General features: G+C 41.8%; 1 protein-coding gene across 1 annotated transcript in view; it reads right to left on the reverse strand.

The window, feature by feature from the left end:
- Positions 1-556: 556 nt before the first annotated feature.
- The window catches only part of Gpnmb (glycoprotein nmb), a 28,023-nt gene continuing 15,308 nt past the window's right edge, over positions 557-13,271 (reverse strand). Inside the window, exons 7-11 of the mRNA XM_004839560.4 lie at positions 8,318-8,416; positions 7,114-7,216; positions 5,609-5,814; positions 2,069-2,162; positions 557-1,627 (exon numbers count right to left, since the gene is read on the reverse strand). Coding sequence (XP_004839617.1) covers positions 1,474-1,627; positions 2,069-2,162; positions 5,609-5,814; positions 7,114-7,216; positions 8,318-8,416 — 656 coding nt within the window. The 3' untranslated portion in view covers positions 557-1,473. The remainder of the gene's footprint in view (positions 1,628-2,068; positions 2,163-5,608; positions 5,815-7,113; positions 7,217-8,317; positions 8,417-13,271) is intronic.

Genomic DNA, 13,271 nt, shown 5'->3' on the forward strand with positions numbered 1-13,271 from the left:
ATAATCGATAATGTGAAATAGGAAGAAAAGGTCCTAAGGTGTAGGGGTAGTGGGAGGGGCAGGGGAAAGGAAAGAAGGGAAAGGAAAAATGATGAGAAATGGAAAAAATGGAAATAAAGTCTTCGTAAATAGGGAAGGGTGGAGGGCGTGAAGGGAGGGCTAGGAATGGGGAAAAAATAAGAACCAAGATGCATTATGTAAAGGTACAATGCCCAATGAGAAATGTAATTGTGTTGTATACCTACAATGTACCAATAAAAGAATTTAATACAAAAAATAAATAAATAAATTGGCCTGATTATATACATTTTATATTAATTTTCAATTGAAATTTCAGTACCATATACATATGTATATATTTATTTTTTTTGGTACCGGGGATTGAACTCAGGGCCTTGTGGTTGTGAGGCAGGCAGTGGTATCACTGAGCTAAATCCCCAGCCCTATATACATATATCTTGAAGTAGAAAATATATATGAAATTATTGATGCTCTTTGGGGTGGTGTTATAGAACTTTTTACCTGTCAAAAACTATAAATAAAATCAAAGGACAAATGATACATTGGGAAAACAATGACAATACCACAGTATTGTCTCTTCCCATATTTATTTTTCAGGAAGGGGAGAAAAAGAATGTCGTCTAACATATGGCAGATGATTTTAATTGCAGATAGGGTGAAATCCTCACTGATCAAGGTTCCAATCATTTAAATAGAGAAACTAGTAGGAAAACTAGGGCCCTCCTTTAGAAAGTCAAAACTTATGGTTCTAAATCTGTGCTCCAGAGTGTACAGAAATTCAGGTATATAGCCACATGCCCACTCTGAGTGCAGGGCCATGTGTCTAGCATGAGGTCTGGTATACAGAAAGCACTAAATAAACATCCATGGGTAAACGAGTATCATTCCTTCACTCAGCTGGGCAGGGCAGGTTGTCACCATAATACAGTGCTCACACCTTTTATTAGATTAGCATTGTTTTCTGAGTATAAGAAGTTTGCACACCAGACAAAAGGCTCAGGCCTGTACCTATTCTGCCAGGGCCTTGGGCACATTAGGCAAAATGGGATTCAGTTGGCCTGGAACCTGCTCTTCAGGCAGGACTACACTGGTGTTATGCATATGGTTATATGGACAGCTAGAAAGTGCCCAGCCTCTCCTCCCACTTAACCTGGGTCAGAGTCTGAGGGACAGGCCTTCTCCCTACTCTTGGGAGATAAGACATCTATGCTACTGCTCACCTACGATTTATTCATGAATTGCAACAAGAAAGAAAAAGCACTGCTAAGTTATTTTATCACTTCTCTAAAGTGTGATTTAATTCAACCTCCTTAACATTCAACTTCCCTAAATCAGGGTATGTATTTTACAATAATCTTCAGAAAAAAAGAGCTAACAGTGATCCATTCCTGTGTACAGTTCACATAAACGGCACTGAAGAGTGGACTGTTGGACAGAAATAAGGCTGCAGACTTAAAGAATTCCCGCGTAGTCCTTGAGCAGTGGGTTCGTCTCCTGGTTTCCCAGGAAGAATGCGGCCCTTGTGTCGTTGAGGACGACATGTAGGCCTTTGCTTTTGAGCACCTTCTCAGTACTGTTTTTAATTGGTTTGTATTCCTTGTGTTTTCTGAAAACAAGGTGTTGGACAGTTATTAAAGAAAAGATCTTCAGCTGAAACAAATTACTTTCTACAGTCCTTCTCATGTCAGGTTCAAAGGGTTAATTCCATTTAACCTAATCAATGCTTGAAATGTGCTGGTATCTTATAAAAATGTAGTTATTTTTTTCTTTATGAAGAAATGTGTCTGCTCCTTATGATTTAAGATTATATGTCAAATAGTACATAGACATAATTTCATAAAGCTACTGACATCTGGTAGCATTTTTAGGATAAAAAAACCAGCAAAATTAACAGACTAATTTGGCATTCATCGTTTGATGGAAGATTTTCTTCTCATACACAAAATGTTTTAAAGAAAAAAGGAAAATGGCATATTTGCACAAAAATATGCCATTTACTTCTGCCAACACACTATGGAGATTGAAAGTGTTAGAATCAGAAACTTACCTGTGCACCAGGACGGCGATCACGGTGACGATGACGGCCAAGCAGCCACCTGAGATCAGGGCAGCATTTGTCATCCTGAAAGGGGAGGCTGGGTCTTAAAACAGAAGCAAGATTGTGTTAGCTGTGTCTTCCACTTAGAGGACACGCTGCTTGTAATGCCATTAAATAAATGAGGGAGGGAGCGCTTGCGGAAGACGTATGGCTCCCTCTGGGCTTTCGGTAATCATTTCCATGAAACAATACATAGTCTCTGGGTCAGCTTATCTTCCATTTAGAGAATGAGTTAGCGTGTCTGGAACACTGTGTTAAGGGATCGGGAGAGCAATGTCATAGCCTGGAGACTCCTGCTCAGGTCTCCACGGATCCAGCAGGACCCAGGTGCTGCTGGGCTTCCGTGATCCACCGTGCATAACTCGGGCCTCATCTCTCACTTCCTACCTTCCCACTGTGCTAAAAATCCTGAGAGTCACCCCTATTCCCTCCACTATTTCAAACCCCCATGTCCTCTGCTGGAATGCCCTTCCCCTGGCTCGTGGCAGGGCCCCTCTTTCATGCCGCCTCCCAAGGTTTCTTGAGGTCACCAGGTCATGTTCTCCTTTGTTACCATCTACTTTGTCTACTGTGTCTGGGCCACATTGTGGTGCCTTCCTGCCTGCCTTCCTTTCTTCCTCCCTCTCTCCCTCCTTCCTTTTTTTTTGGTAGTACTGGGGATTGACCCCAGGGCCACACATGTGCTCTACCACTAAGTTACCTCCATCCCTTATTAGAATTTCTTTAAAATTTTATTTTGGATCAGGGTCTTGTAGGCTGGCCTTGAGCTTGGATTTCTCACACCCCAGCCTCTCAAGTACCTGGGATTACAGGTGTGTACCACCACACCTGCCCACCATTATTTCTTTACATGTATTTCTCTCCTACTAGGCTATGCAAGCCACAGATTATGTTTTCTTTCTTCTCCTGCAACCCAACAAATCAATCAGTTCTGTCTCTGCCCTAAAGCATAACAGCTTACCTACTTTTTCCTCATAGCCTCTGCTACTTGTCACCAGGGCCCTCTTGTGCTTACTCTTACCTTCCAACAACCTTCCCTCCACTGTGCAGTTGGAATAGTCTTCTGAAAGCATCAACCAGATCACACTGCTAGCCAGTCAGTGGCTCCCTCTTGCACACAGAATAAAGCCCGGGCCTGAGGAACTAGATGGGCCTTTCATTCTTGCAGTTCAGGTCTCAGCTCAGAGGAGCACCTTCACCAAGAAGGGCCACAGGGTTGGCGGGGCTTCTCCCCCACAGAGTGCTGACTCTGTCCTCTGCTATATCTCCCTCCTCCATGCTCACCACTCTGCAGCTCTGACCTGGCTTTATTTTCTTCACAATTCTATCTTGTTTGTTTATTGCCTGTGTTAAATTGAACAAGGAGGAGGCTGTTGTCCCAAGGCTATTTAAGTATTTTGAATTCCTACCCAAAAAACTGCAATCTTAATAGTTAAATACATTGAAACCCTATTTAGGAGAATATTTTGTAGCCAGTCACAGCCAGTTGACTGATGGGTGCCAGGACCAAACTAGGCACCTGCCTCACTGCCACCATTCAAGAGATTTCTCTACTTGGCATCTCAGGCAACATAAGAAAGCTCACTGCTCAATAGTGGAGCTCTCTGAGCTTCATCTGGCTCTTGAGTGTTGCTCAGTTTGGTGCCTAAATAAACTGTCTGCTGGATATTGTGGTTCATGCCTGTAATTCCAGCACTTTAGGAGGCTGAGGCAGGAGGATTGACTATTTGAGCCCAGGCGGGCAATTTAATAACTTCATGAGATAAGACACTGTCTCAAATAAATAAATAAATAAATAAATAAATAAATAAATAAATAAATAGGTTGGGGATGTGACTTATTGTAAAGGTCCTGGGTTCAATCCCCAGTACCACACACACATACACACACATCAAACCTCTGTTAAATTTAATTTGCCTCAAATTTTTCTTTTAACATCTGTCACTGCTCAGAAAGGCAAAAATCTTCTTTGTCTTGTTCCTCACTTTACCTAGAATTGTATCTCATGCCCAGAACTGTGTTGGGCGTGCAGTACATGCTCAATCATTATTTGTTGAAAGAATTAGAGGTGCTTCATGAATATTCATTGGATCCATAAATACAAATAATTTAATCTAACAGTCTATGGACTTCCTCTCTCTCTTTTCCCTCCCTCCTTCTGTCTCTGTCTCTGTCTCTGTCTCTGTCTCTCTCCTCTCTCTCTCTCTCTTTTTTCTTTCTCCTTCAGTGTTAGGAATTTAATCCAGGTCCTTGAATTTGCTACACAAGTGCTCTAGCACTGAGCTATATCCCCAGCCATTCAAAAACATTTTATTTTCGGACAGGGTCTTGCTAAGTTACCTACATGGCCTAAAACTTGTGACACCCCACCTCAGCCTCCAGAGTAGCTGGGATTACAGGCGTGTGCCACATGGAGTGATTGAGCTAGACCATGTAGGTCTGGGTAAGTACAGTCTACAATATTCGCACAATGATGAAATGCCCAGTAATAAGTTTCTCAGAACATGTTCCTGTCAGCAAGGGACTATTACTATATTAGATTTCTCTTTCAATGGGGTTAAAGTTGCCCTTCATATGATTAATGAATAAATATATAAGTACATTTTATCTTGTAAAATAAGCAAGTCCAAAGGAGTCATTAGTGAGATAGTATTAGGTTGTACCTGACAATATGCAAATTATAGGGCAAAATTAGTGCAATGTGTCCACAGTTACAATCTTTCCCTTGTATTCTACCACATAGCACTTCTAAGATATAAAGGAGTCTTAAGAGAAAGTTGGTTGTAACTGAGATTTAGTTAAGGTCACTGGGGTTCAGAACTTGCTTATTTTATAAGATAAAATGTACTTAGACATTTATCGAATGCCACCAGTAACTGCAGATTTCTAAATGAAATTCCTCAGTCTGCTTTGTTAACATTTTACACACACACCCCCACCCAGCATCAGGAGGGCAAAGAGCAGTTTTCCTGGTGAGCATCTGAAGGGTAGGTGAGTTGGTCTGTTACTGCCTCTGTGCGGCAGTTAGTAGACTGGGAGAAAAGAGAGGACACACGGCAGGGTAGAGAGGAGCTGGGGTCCACTCGGCTTCCTCTTTCTCTTGGCTTCACACCTGTGCCCAAGTGGACTCTCATGAAAGCCAGATCTCAGCCTCTCCTGTTATCATGCCATTGCTATTTTTTGACACGGAGCTTTACATTTTCCTCTTGACATACAAATCTATTCAAGCATGCAATGATCATATCCCATTATTATGGGTCCATGATCACAGACAACTTGTTTTTCATCAAAAGACTTTTCTTTGATCACGGTTTCACTGAGTTTCCCTCACCACTTCCCTAAGTAGATTCACTGCTGGACTTTAATGCCAGTGTGAGTTTTGCACTGAAATAACAGTAAGCATTGATGCAAAGCCCTCAGGGGTTCAATACTGGGCACAGACTTTACCTGCAATATGAAGTGCTCTTAGGACCATAAAACAAAACTCACCTTTGCTAGCAACGGAGACCAGGGTGCTAGTGAGGGCCAGACTTGTGTTGTCGCCCAGAGTGAAGTTTACACAGTACATCCCAGAGCCTTTGAAGGCTCTTCTCACGGTCACCAGGCATTCGTCCACATCCACGCTGTTGCAGACCATGTCCTGGGCAAGCTGGCAGGCGGGGTCAGAGATGATGGTACAGACTTCCCTGGGGATGCTGGGACGGGGAGGGGTGGGAGGGGCACCCAGATCACACAGAGGGACAGAGGAACGCAATGTCAGTTTTTTAAAAAGAAAAATCATTACATTTCTATAAAGTCGGGATTTCCCTATTCTTATTCAAATCAGATGATGTTAAATTGTAGCGTGTGATTTGCTTTTAAATAAGCCTGAGGATGAGCTGCCCAAGTTTCCTCTGCATCCCCAGGAAGGTGAGGTCAGAGGACAGAAGAGGAGGAGGAGATGGCATCTCCCAAGGCAAGGGGTTAGCAGGAACTGTGTGAAGCCCAAGTCATTTCCTCTGCGTTCTGGGCCCCCTGAATGTCCAGAGATGCAGGCGCTTAAGTGCTGGGTGGAGATGTTCTTTGCTGTCAGAGTCGGCCCTGCCTGGGTTCCTGCAGAGGGATGGCAGCAGCAGCAGCGCAGCTGGCCCCAGTTTAGACTTAGGATGTCGTCTCATGAAGAAAGTAATTTTATCCTAGTGTAACTGGTGACAGCCCAGCTCAGGGACGGGAAAAACTAGGCCAAGGTCACACAGACAGCTCTTTCTGCTCCTCAGCCCCAAGCCACAGAGCTTCTTAGTCATTTCCTTTTACCAAATAAGGCCCATTGTTATACCATCCAATCTCTTGATTGCTTGATCTATTTAAACATACATATATTTTATTAGTTAAGGTATACACACGTCAATTAGTTGACTTGTTAGTATATAATTAATCGATGTAATCTCTATTAAATTATTTATATTTAGTTCATTGTACACAGTCCTGACCAAATCAAGGGAAATCAAATTATGGTAGAAAAAGCACTGTGAATTAGAGAGAGGATTATCATATAATAGTTCCACACTGGCTTCCTGCCTGCCAGAGGAGCCTCGGGGAGCACAAGAGCCAGCTCTGAGTCAGACCCCTGACCTAGGAGCCGTGCTCTCCGCCAGCACCAGCAGCTCTCTGTGGGCAAGTTCTGCAATCACTGTGGGCCTCACTTGCCTCATCTGTGAAATGGGATGATTCAGCATGAGATAGATGTAAGGTGTTAAGGACACAATAAGTGTTCAGCTGTTGATCATAATTACTATTCAAGCTAATCAATAGTTAAAGGTAATGAGCATTCTCAGCTCTACTAAAATACGTGTGCACTTGATAGTGCCTTTCTATAGCCCTCTGTAAGTCTGTTTTCGTCTGGGGCTTCTAATAAATTAAGGAATTTAACGTAGAAGGGACAACTAGTGATCAAGGCCTTTGTTCAAACCTAGGGTCCTCACTTGACCCAGCTCTCTGAGGGGGACAATACTTACATGCCCTCGCAGGTCACAGTGAAGTCCATCAGGGAGTTGTCAGGCTGAAGCTCAGGGCTCGGGACATCTGCTATCTGAATGATGTTAATCTCTAGGATTCCCTCTAACACAATAATCACCATAGAAAAATGTCAGAACACAACAGAAACAAAACCAGGCCACTGTTCTGTACACTGAATGCTGTGTCTTCTCAGTTGTGCATGGTGAAATGCTAACCAAGGTGATGGTATTAGGAAGCGGGCCATTGGCAGATGATAGGACAAATGTCCTTATAGAGACCCCCATGGAGTTCCCTTGTCCCTTCTGCCATGTGAGGACACAATGAGAAGATGGCCATCCATGAACTCAGAAGCAGGACCTCAATAGACCCCAAATCTGCTGATGCCTCGATCTTGGGCTTCCAAAGAAGCCCATAACCACAAGAAATGAATTTCAGTAGTCTCTAAGTCACCCAGTCTATGGTATTCTATTATGGAAGCCTGAAAGGACATAGGCAGCCTTCTTAATGAGTCAGCACCCTGTTCCTTAAATGGAGACAGCCTTGTTGCCAAGCAGAAACACAGCTCATCTGGGAAGCAATCTCACTCATCTCCGGGAACGCATATCCAGGTCGCATTTCCAAAGTCACACTGAACTGTTCTTTGGTTCAACCTAGATTCTTGGTGCTAGAGCCTAGGTGTGGGTTAGAAAGCAGCAACCTTCTGGGCAGATGTTTCAGGTCAGCGAGTGGCCAGCTCCTTCCAGGCAGATGTCACTGGGCCCAGGGTGCACAGGCTGGACTCTGGTCCCTGCCTGACCTCTCTGCTGAGCGACACCTTGGGGCAGTGTCCAAAATGCACAGCCATGTGTGGTGGCCTGCTCATTCCCTTTTTACAACAAGAAAAGTGACTGTGTGAAAATTAGCTAAGGGAAATGGGGAACTCTATCCTAGCTTCCTTCACCCTCCATATATCCCAAATCCTGGATGCTCAGAAGGGATTCAGGCTCATCTGCATGTGGGCCTCAAAGAGGGCTACTCTCCCTCAGAATGTGTGAGGAAGATGGGTGAGCAGCCAGAAACTTGGGAACTAGAAAAGCCTTTCCTTGTGCACCTGGCAGTACGTTGGACAGGAAGTGAGGTGTCCCTTCCCCTACCTCTACCCTCCTAGAGTTAGCAAGGGAATGGGTGACCCGAGCTGACTCCCTCATTGGTCTCCAGCCTTACCTACAATCGTGAGGGTGGCTTCAAAGTAACCATATCTGTTAATCTGGCAGTTTTCATCAGGAATCTCGCTCAGCTCCAGGGGGCTGTCACCAGCAGGCACTGGAGTGTTTGAATAGTAAGATATTTTAAAAATAGTTACTAAGAATGCAACAGATGTGCACGACATAGCCAAAAATCTAAACACATGTCTATCTGCCTTTTTTAGAAAAACATCAAGAATTCTATACTATTAAATCCATGGAGAAAAAATAATGTTTTGTTTTTTTTTTTTGAGAAAAGGTCTCACTGTGTAGTTCAGGCTGGTCCCCCCCACCCCCAGTACCAGGAATTGAACTCTGGACCTTGCACTTGCCAAGCGGGCACAGAACCATTGAGCTACCTCCCTAGCCCAGTTCAGGTTGGTCTTGAACTCACTATGTAGCCCAGGCTGGCCTCAAACTCATGCAGATAGATCCTCCTGCCACAGCCTCCTGAGTGCTGGGATTATAGGCATGCACCATCATGCCTGGCTATGCACAAATTTGAAGTAAATGTGTAAAGATTCATAGAGGTGTGAGTGCCACAAGAGATATAAGTGCTATTATAACTGCTAAATTATGTAAGTAAACGTAACTTCTTTGTTTGGTGTGCTTAGGATTGAAGTTTTTGCTGATGTCAGGTGATTACTCTACCTCTGAGCTACACCCTGCCCCAAACATAATCCCATATCTTGTTTAAACACAGGAAGCAAATGAAAAGTTGAAGTCACATTAAAATGTGTGACATGGTGATTATGATGAAATAAAATAGGCCATAATAGATGAAGTCATATTTTAATTCAAGAGGCTTTTTAGCTGTTTGAGGCCATAGGCACATTATTTAACCTATCTTTGCCTCTATCTGCTCATCTATAAAACAGGAATACTATTTAGCTGCCATCCCAGTAGTGAATCATGAGAGAAGGTATGTACAACCTGCTTCTTCTAGGTCTGCCACATAGGAAGTACTTAATAAACATATTTCCTTGTTCCAAGAATATAGAAAAAGGTAATTCTTTTCCTGTTTGAATGGCTTCCAGGTCCAAAGCTTACATTCCAAGAATCTTACTGTGATGAGCAAAGGTGTGAGGAAAGAAAAGAGTGAATACAAGACATGAACAATAAGGCTTGGATATAATTAGAGAAAAAAGCTCTAATGCTCTACTAGTTACATTTTAAAAGATGTTGGTACTACTTTAACAAGATGAAAAGTTGAAAGAAAACATGATACTGAAAATATAACCTTCTCTTCTCTTCTTTTCAAAAGGCATTGAAATAGACCCGTCTTGGGGGAGAGCATCAAAGCTTCAAAAGAGCCCCCTTTCTAACTTTGTGACATGTAAGGATGAAGCTTCCTATGAGGTTTCCCCAGGGCTTCTCAGAGCCTTTTAAAGGTGACATGCTTGTGACTTTCCTGTGTGTGTAGTTCTCAGAACATAGAGTAGTTCTCAGAACATTTCCAGAACATAGCTCCATGGCACATTGGGAAATACTGCTGGGGAGTCCAGTAAGGTCTTGACACTGCACTGGACTTAATTCAGTGGTTGATCAGCAGGATAGGCTGTGACAGGCTCTTGGGATTGTCCCTGAATTTCATGGTGGTCCTTTGGGAGTGTCTATGGGATGTTCACTCAGCCTGTCCCAATACTCACTAACATGCTCTATAGCAATAGGTTTGCTTGTGGAGAGCATTTGTTATGGTTAAGGATCTAAAATGTCCCCCAAAGTCTCATGTGTTCAGAAGTGGGACATTTGAAAGGTGATTGGATAATGGGAGTGCTACACTTATCAGGAGATTAATCCAGTGGTCCCCAACCTTTTGTGCACCAGGAACCAATTTCATGGAAGATTGGGGTGGAGCTTTGGGATGATTCAAGCACATTACATTTATTGTGTACTTTATTTATATTATTACTACACTGTGTACTTTTTTTCTATTATTATTGCATTAGATTTTCACAAAGTGTGCTCGCCCCAGGTCCTTCACATGTGCAGTTTATAGCAAGGTTCAAGTTCCTATGAGAATCTAACACTGCAGGACAGAAGTAGCTTCGGACATACACTTATCTCCTGCCATAAGCCCTAGTTCCTAACAGGCCACAGAATAGTACTGGTCCATGGCCTGAGGGTTGGGAACCCTTGGATTAATCCACTGATGAATTCACAGCTGAATTTGCTTTTAGGAGTTGGGCCAGGCTGGGAGGACTTGGAAGGGTGTATTCTTTTCCTGGGCTCCTTCCTTCTCTCTCTCTCTCCCTGTCTGCTTCCTGGCTGCCCTGGGTTGAGCAGCTTTCCTCCACCATGGCTTCCCACCACACTGCTTCCGCATTGGAGCCAGTCAGTGATGGACTGAACCTCTGAAACCACGAGTCAAAATGAACCGCTCCTGATTTAAATTTTGGGCATTGGGCAGTGTGACGAAAGCTGGCTAATACAGAACTTAAGATCCTAGTTTTCCCCTAGAAAACTACAAAATTCTTTCAGTTGAAATTCTTGACAGGCAAAATGGAGCTCTCAGTTAATGTACAGCCTCACAACCCCATCATATTTTAAATAGAATTTCTTTTTAAAAAGACCAAATAATAAAAGTTAGCAATTCTACCTTAGATAGAGTGCTTATAAAAATGCACAAGGAATTTTGTAGATATTGTATATATAAGGTCAAGGTAAGATTGAATGACTAATGGAGAGAAACAAACACCTTAAGAAATGATGGAAAGAAGTCAAACTTTACCCTTATTTCAGTATTTATGTCCCTATTGCCTAGAGGATGGTGTGAGAGGTCTTACTTCTTTTTTTTTTTTTTTGGTACCAGGGATCAAACTCAGGTCCTTGCGCTTGCGCAGCAGGTGGCGAAACGACTGAGCTAAATCCCTGGCCAAGAGGTCTTAGTTCTTTAGGAAAGTAGTATATGATACACACACACACACATATTTACACTGATCAACCTTATAAAATTTGAGGAGTTTTAAAGATTTGTTTTCCAAAAGTCTGAAAAATGAATACTAACACTATCAGCTAAAGAGAAAGACAATTTATGACATAAACAGTGCATACCCAACTGGCCCAGCTACCTGAGTCATCTCTTGAACTCTGCCACTGTTCTAAGGTTGCATTTGGTTTCTGCTTTGGGCTGTGTTTTATTATGAAGCCTTTTGCTAAAGTACAGAGCACAAATTAAATTTTTGGTCAATAATAATATAATGTGCAATAATCCAAGACCATTAATATGGTATGCTTAGCTAGAAATGCTGTCTAGAAAAAAATTACTTTTCAAAGTTGCAGGTTGACTCTTGTTACCACTGTGGGCCCCAAAATGTCCCATTCCTGACTTCCAGCTTCTGTAAGGCATTTTTGGGGTTGATTATAGTTAACAACTTTGGACAAAAATCAAGAAGCTTATTTCACAATAAAACCTAACTAATTCATTAGAGTAACTGGGCTTGTTTGTATCTTAAGTCAGACATAGGGAAAATGTTAACAGAAATTTTAAAATAACTTTTCATTGACTTAAAAATAGTTTAAACATATGCTATGAAATCGTTTCTAAGAAAAGCAAACTAGCTTTGTAAAAATGCAAGTATAAAAATTAACATTAAGTAACTTAATATTAAGTCCTTTACCTTTCAGGAATTTCTAAACATTCAAGGTATTTGTACTTTATGTTGAATGTTATACCTGAACTCCTGATTTATTTATTTTTATTTATTATTATTATTTTTTGCAGTACCAAGGATTGAACTGAGGACCTTGGGCTTGCGAGGCAGGCGAGGTGCCACTTAGCTAAATCCCCGGCCCCCATGAACTCCTTATTTATAAAGAAGACCATCAATACTTGCAGATAAAGACATTGGTTTCTCTACAGAAACACTAGAATGAAGCTATATGTTTAAATTTGTCTAGTACAGTTTTATTTGTCACCAGAATTAGGATTAAATTAACTGCCTATAAATAAGAGAATGCTGAAATGAATGATAGTATATACTCCTATGGAACACTAGCCATTGAATAAAGTAAGATAGATTTACAAGTACTAATAAAGGAGAAATGTCTATGATGTTTCTTCATTTTTTTTTTTTTTGGTACTAGGGATTGAACTCAGATCCTTGCGCCTTCGAGACAGGTGGTAGAACCACTGAACTAAAATCCCCGGCCCTCTTCAGTTTTTTGTTGGGTTTTTTTTTTTGGTACTAGGGATCAAACTCAGGTCCTTAGGGTTTCGAGGCAGGCATCAGAACCACTGAGCTAGATTCCCCAGCCCAGTTTTGTTTTGCTTTTTTTAAGTGCTGGTAATTCCAGCACTCTGGAAGGCTGAGGCAGGAGGATTGCAAGTTTGACCCTAGCCTGGGAAACTTAGCAATTTAGTGAGACTGACTTATAAAGAAAGAGAGAGAGAGAGAAAGAAGGAAAGAAATGGGCTGAAGATTTAGCTCTGTGTGAAGGCTCTGGGTTCAATCTCCAGTACCCCTCATCCCCCTAAAAAACAAATTGTAGGACATTATAGCATGAGCCACTTTACATAAACACCAAAACAATAAAGCCTACATGTATATATTGAATATATTTGTAAATGCACAGAGAAAGATCTGGAAAGAAACCCTGCCAACATTAATAGGGTTTAACTCTTGGGATGAGAAAGTGAATAGAGACTTTTACTCTAGACTTCTTTCTTGTTTGTTTGGGTTTTTTACTAGGGAACATGCATAAATATTGTAATTTAAAACATTTCAAAAAGGAATGAATCAAAATCGGTAATAATAACATATAGTGTCTCTGTTTATGTATTCTTTGTTTAACAATATCTCATTTTATTCCTAACACTTTAACAGTTTATTATTTATAGCTAACAGGCTTTGGTAAAAATTTCTTAGTCCAGACATGGTGATGGGGTGTTTCTTTGGGGCTCGGTCATGGCGCCCTCTTGTGACCAGTGAGAC

Source organism: Heterocephalus glaber, unplaced genomic scaffold, assembly GCF_053883595.1.
Source record: "Heterocephalus glaber isolate CG9 unplaced genomic scaffold, H.glaber_assembly_v1.0 deba00000676, whole genome shotgun sequence".
In the NCBI taxonomy this organism is placed as follows: domain Eukaryota; kingdom Metazoa; phylum Chordata; class Mammalia; order Rodentia; family Bathyergidae; genus Heterocephalus; species Heterocephalus glaber.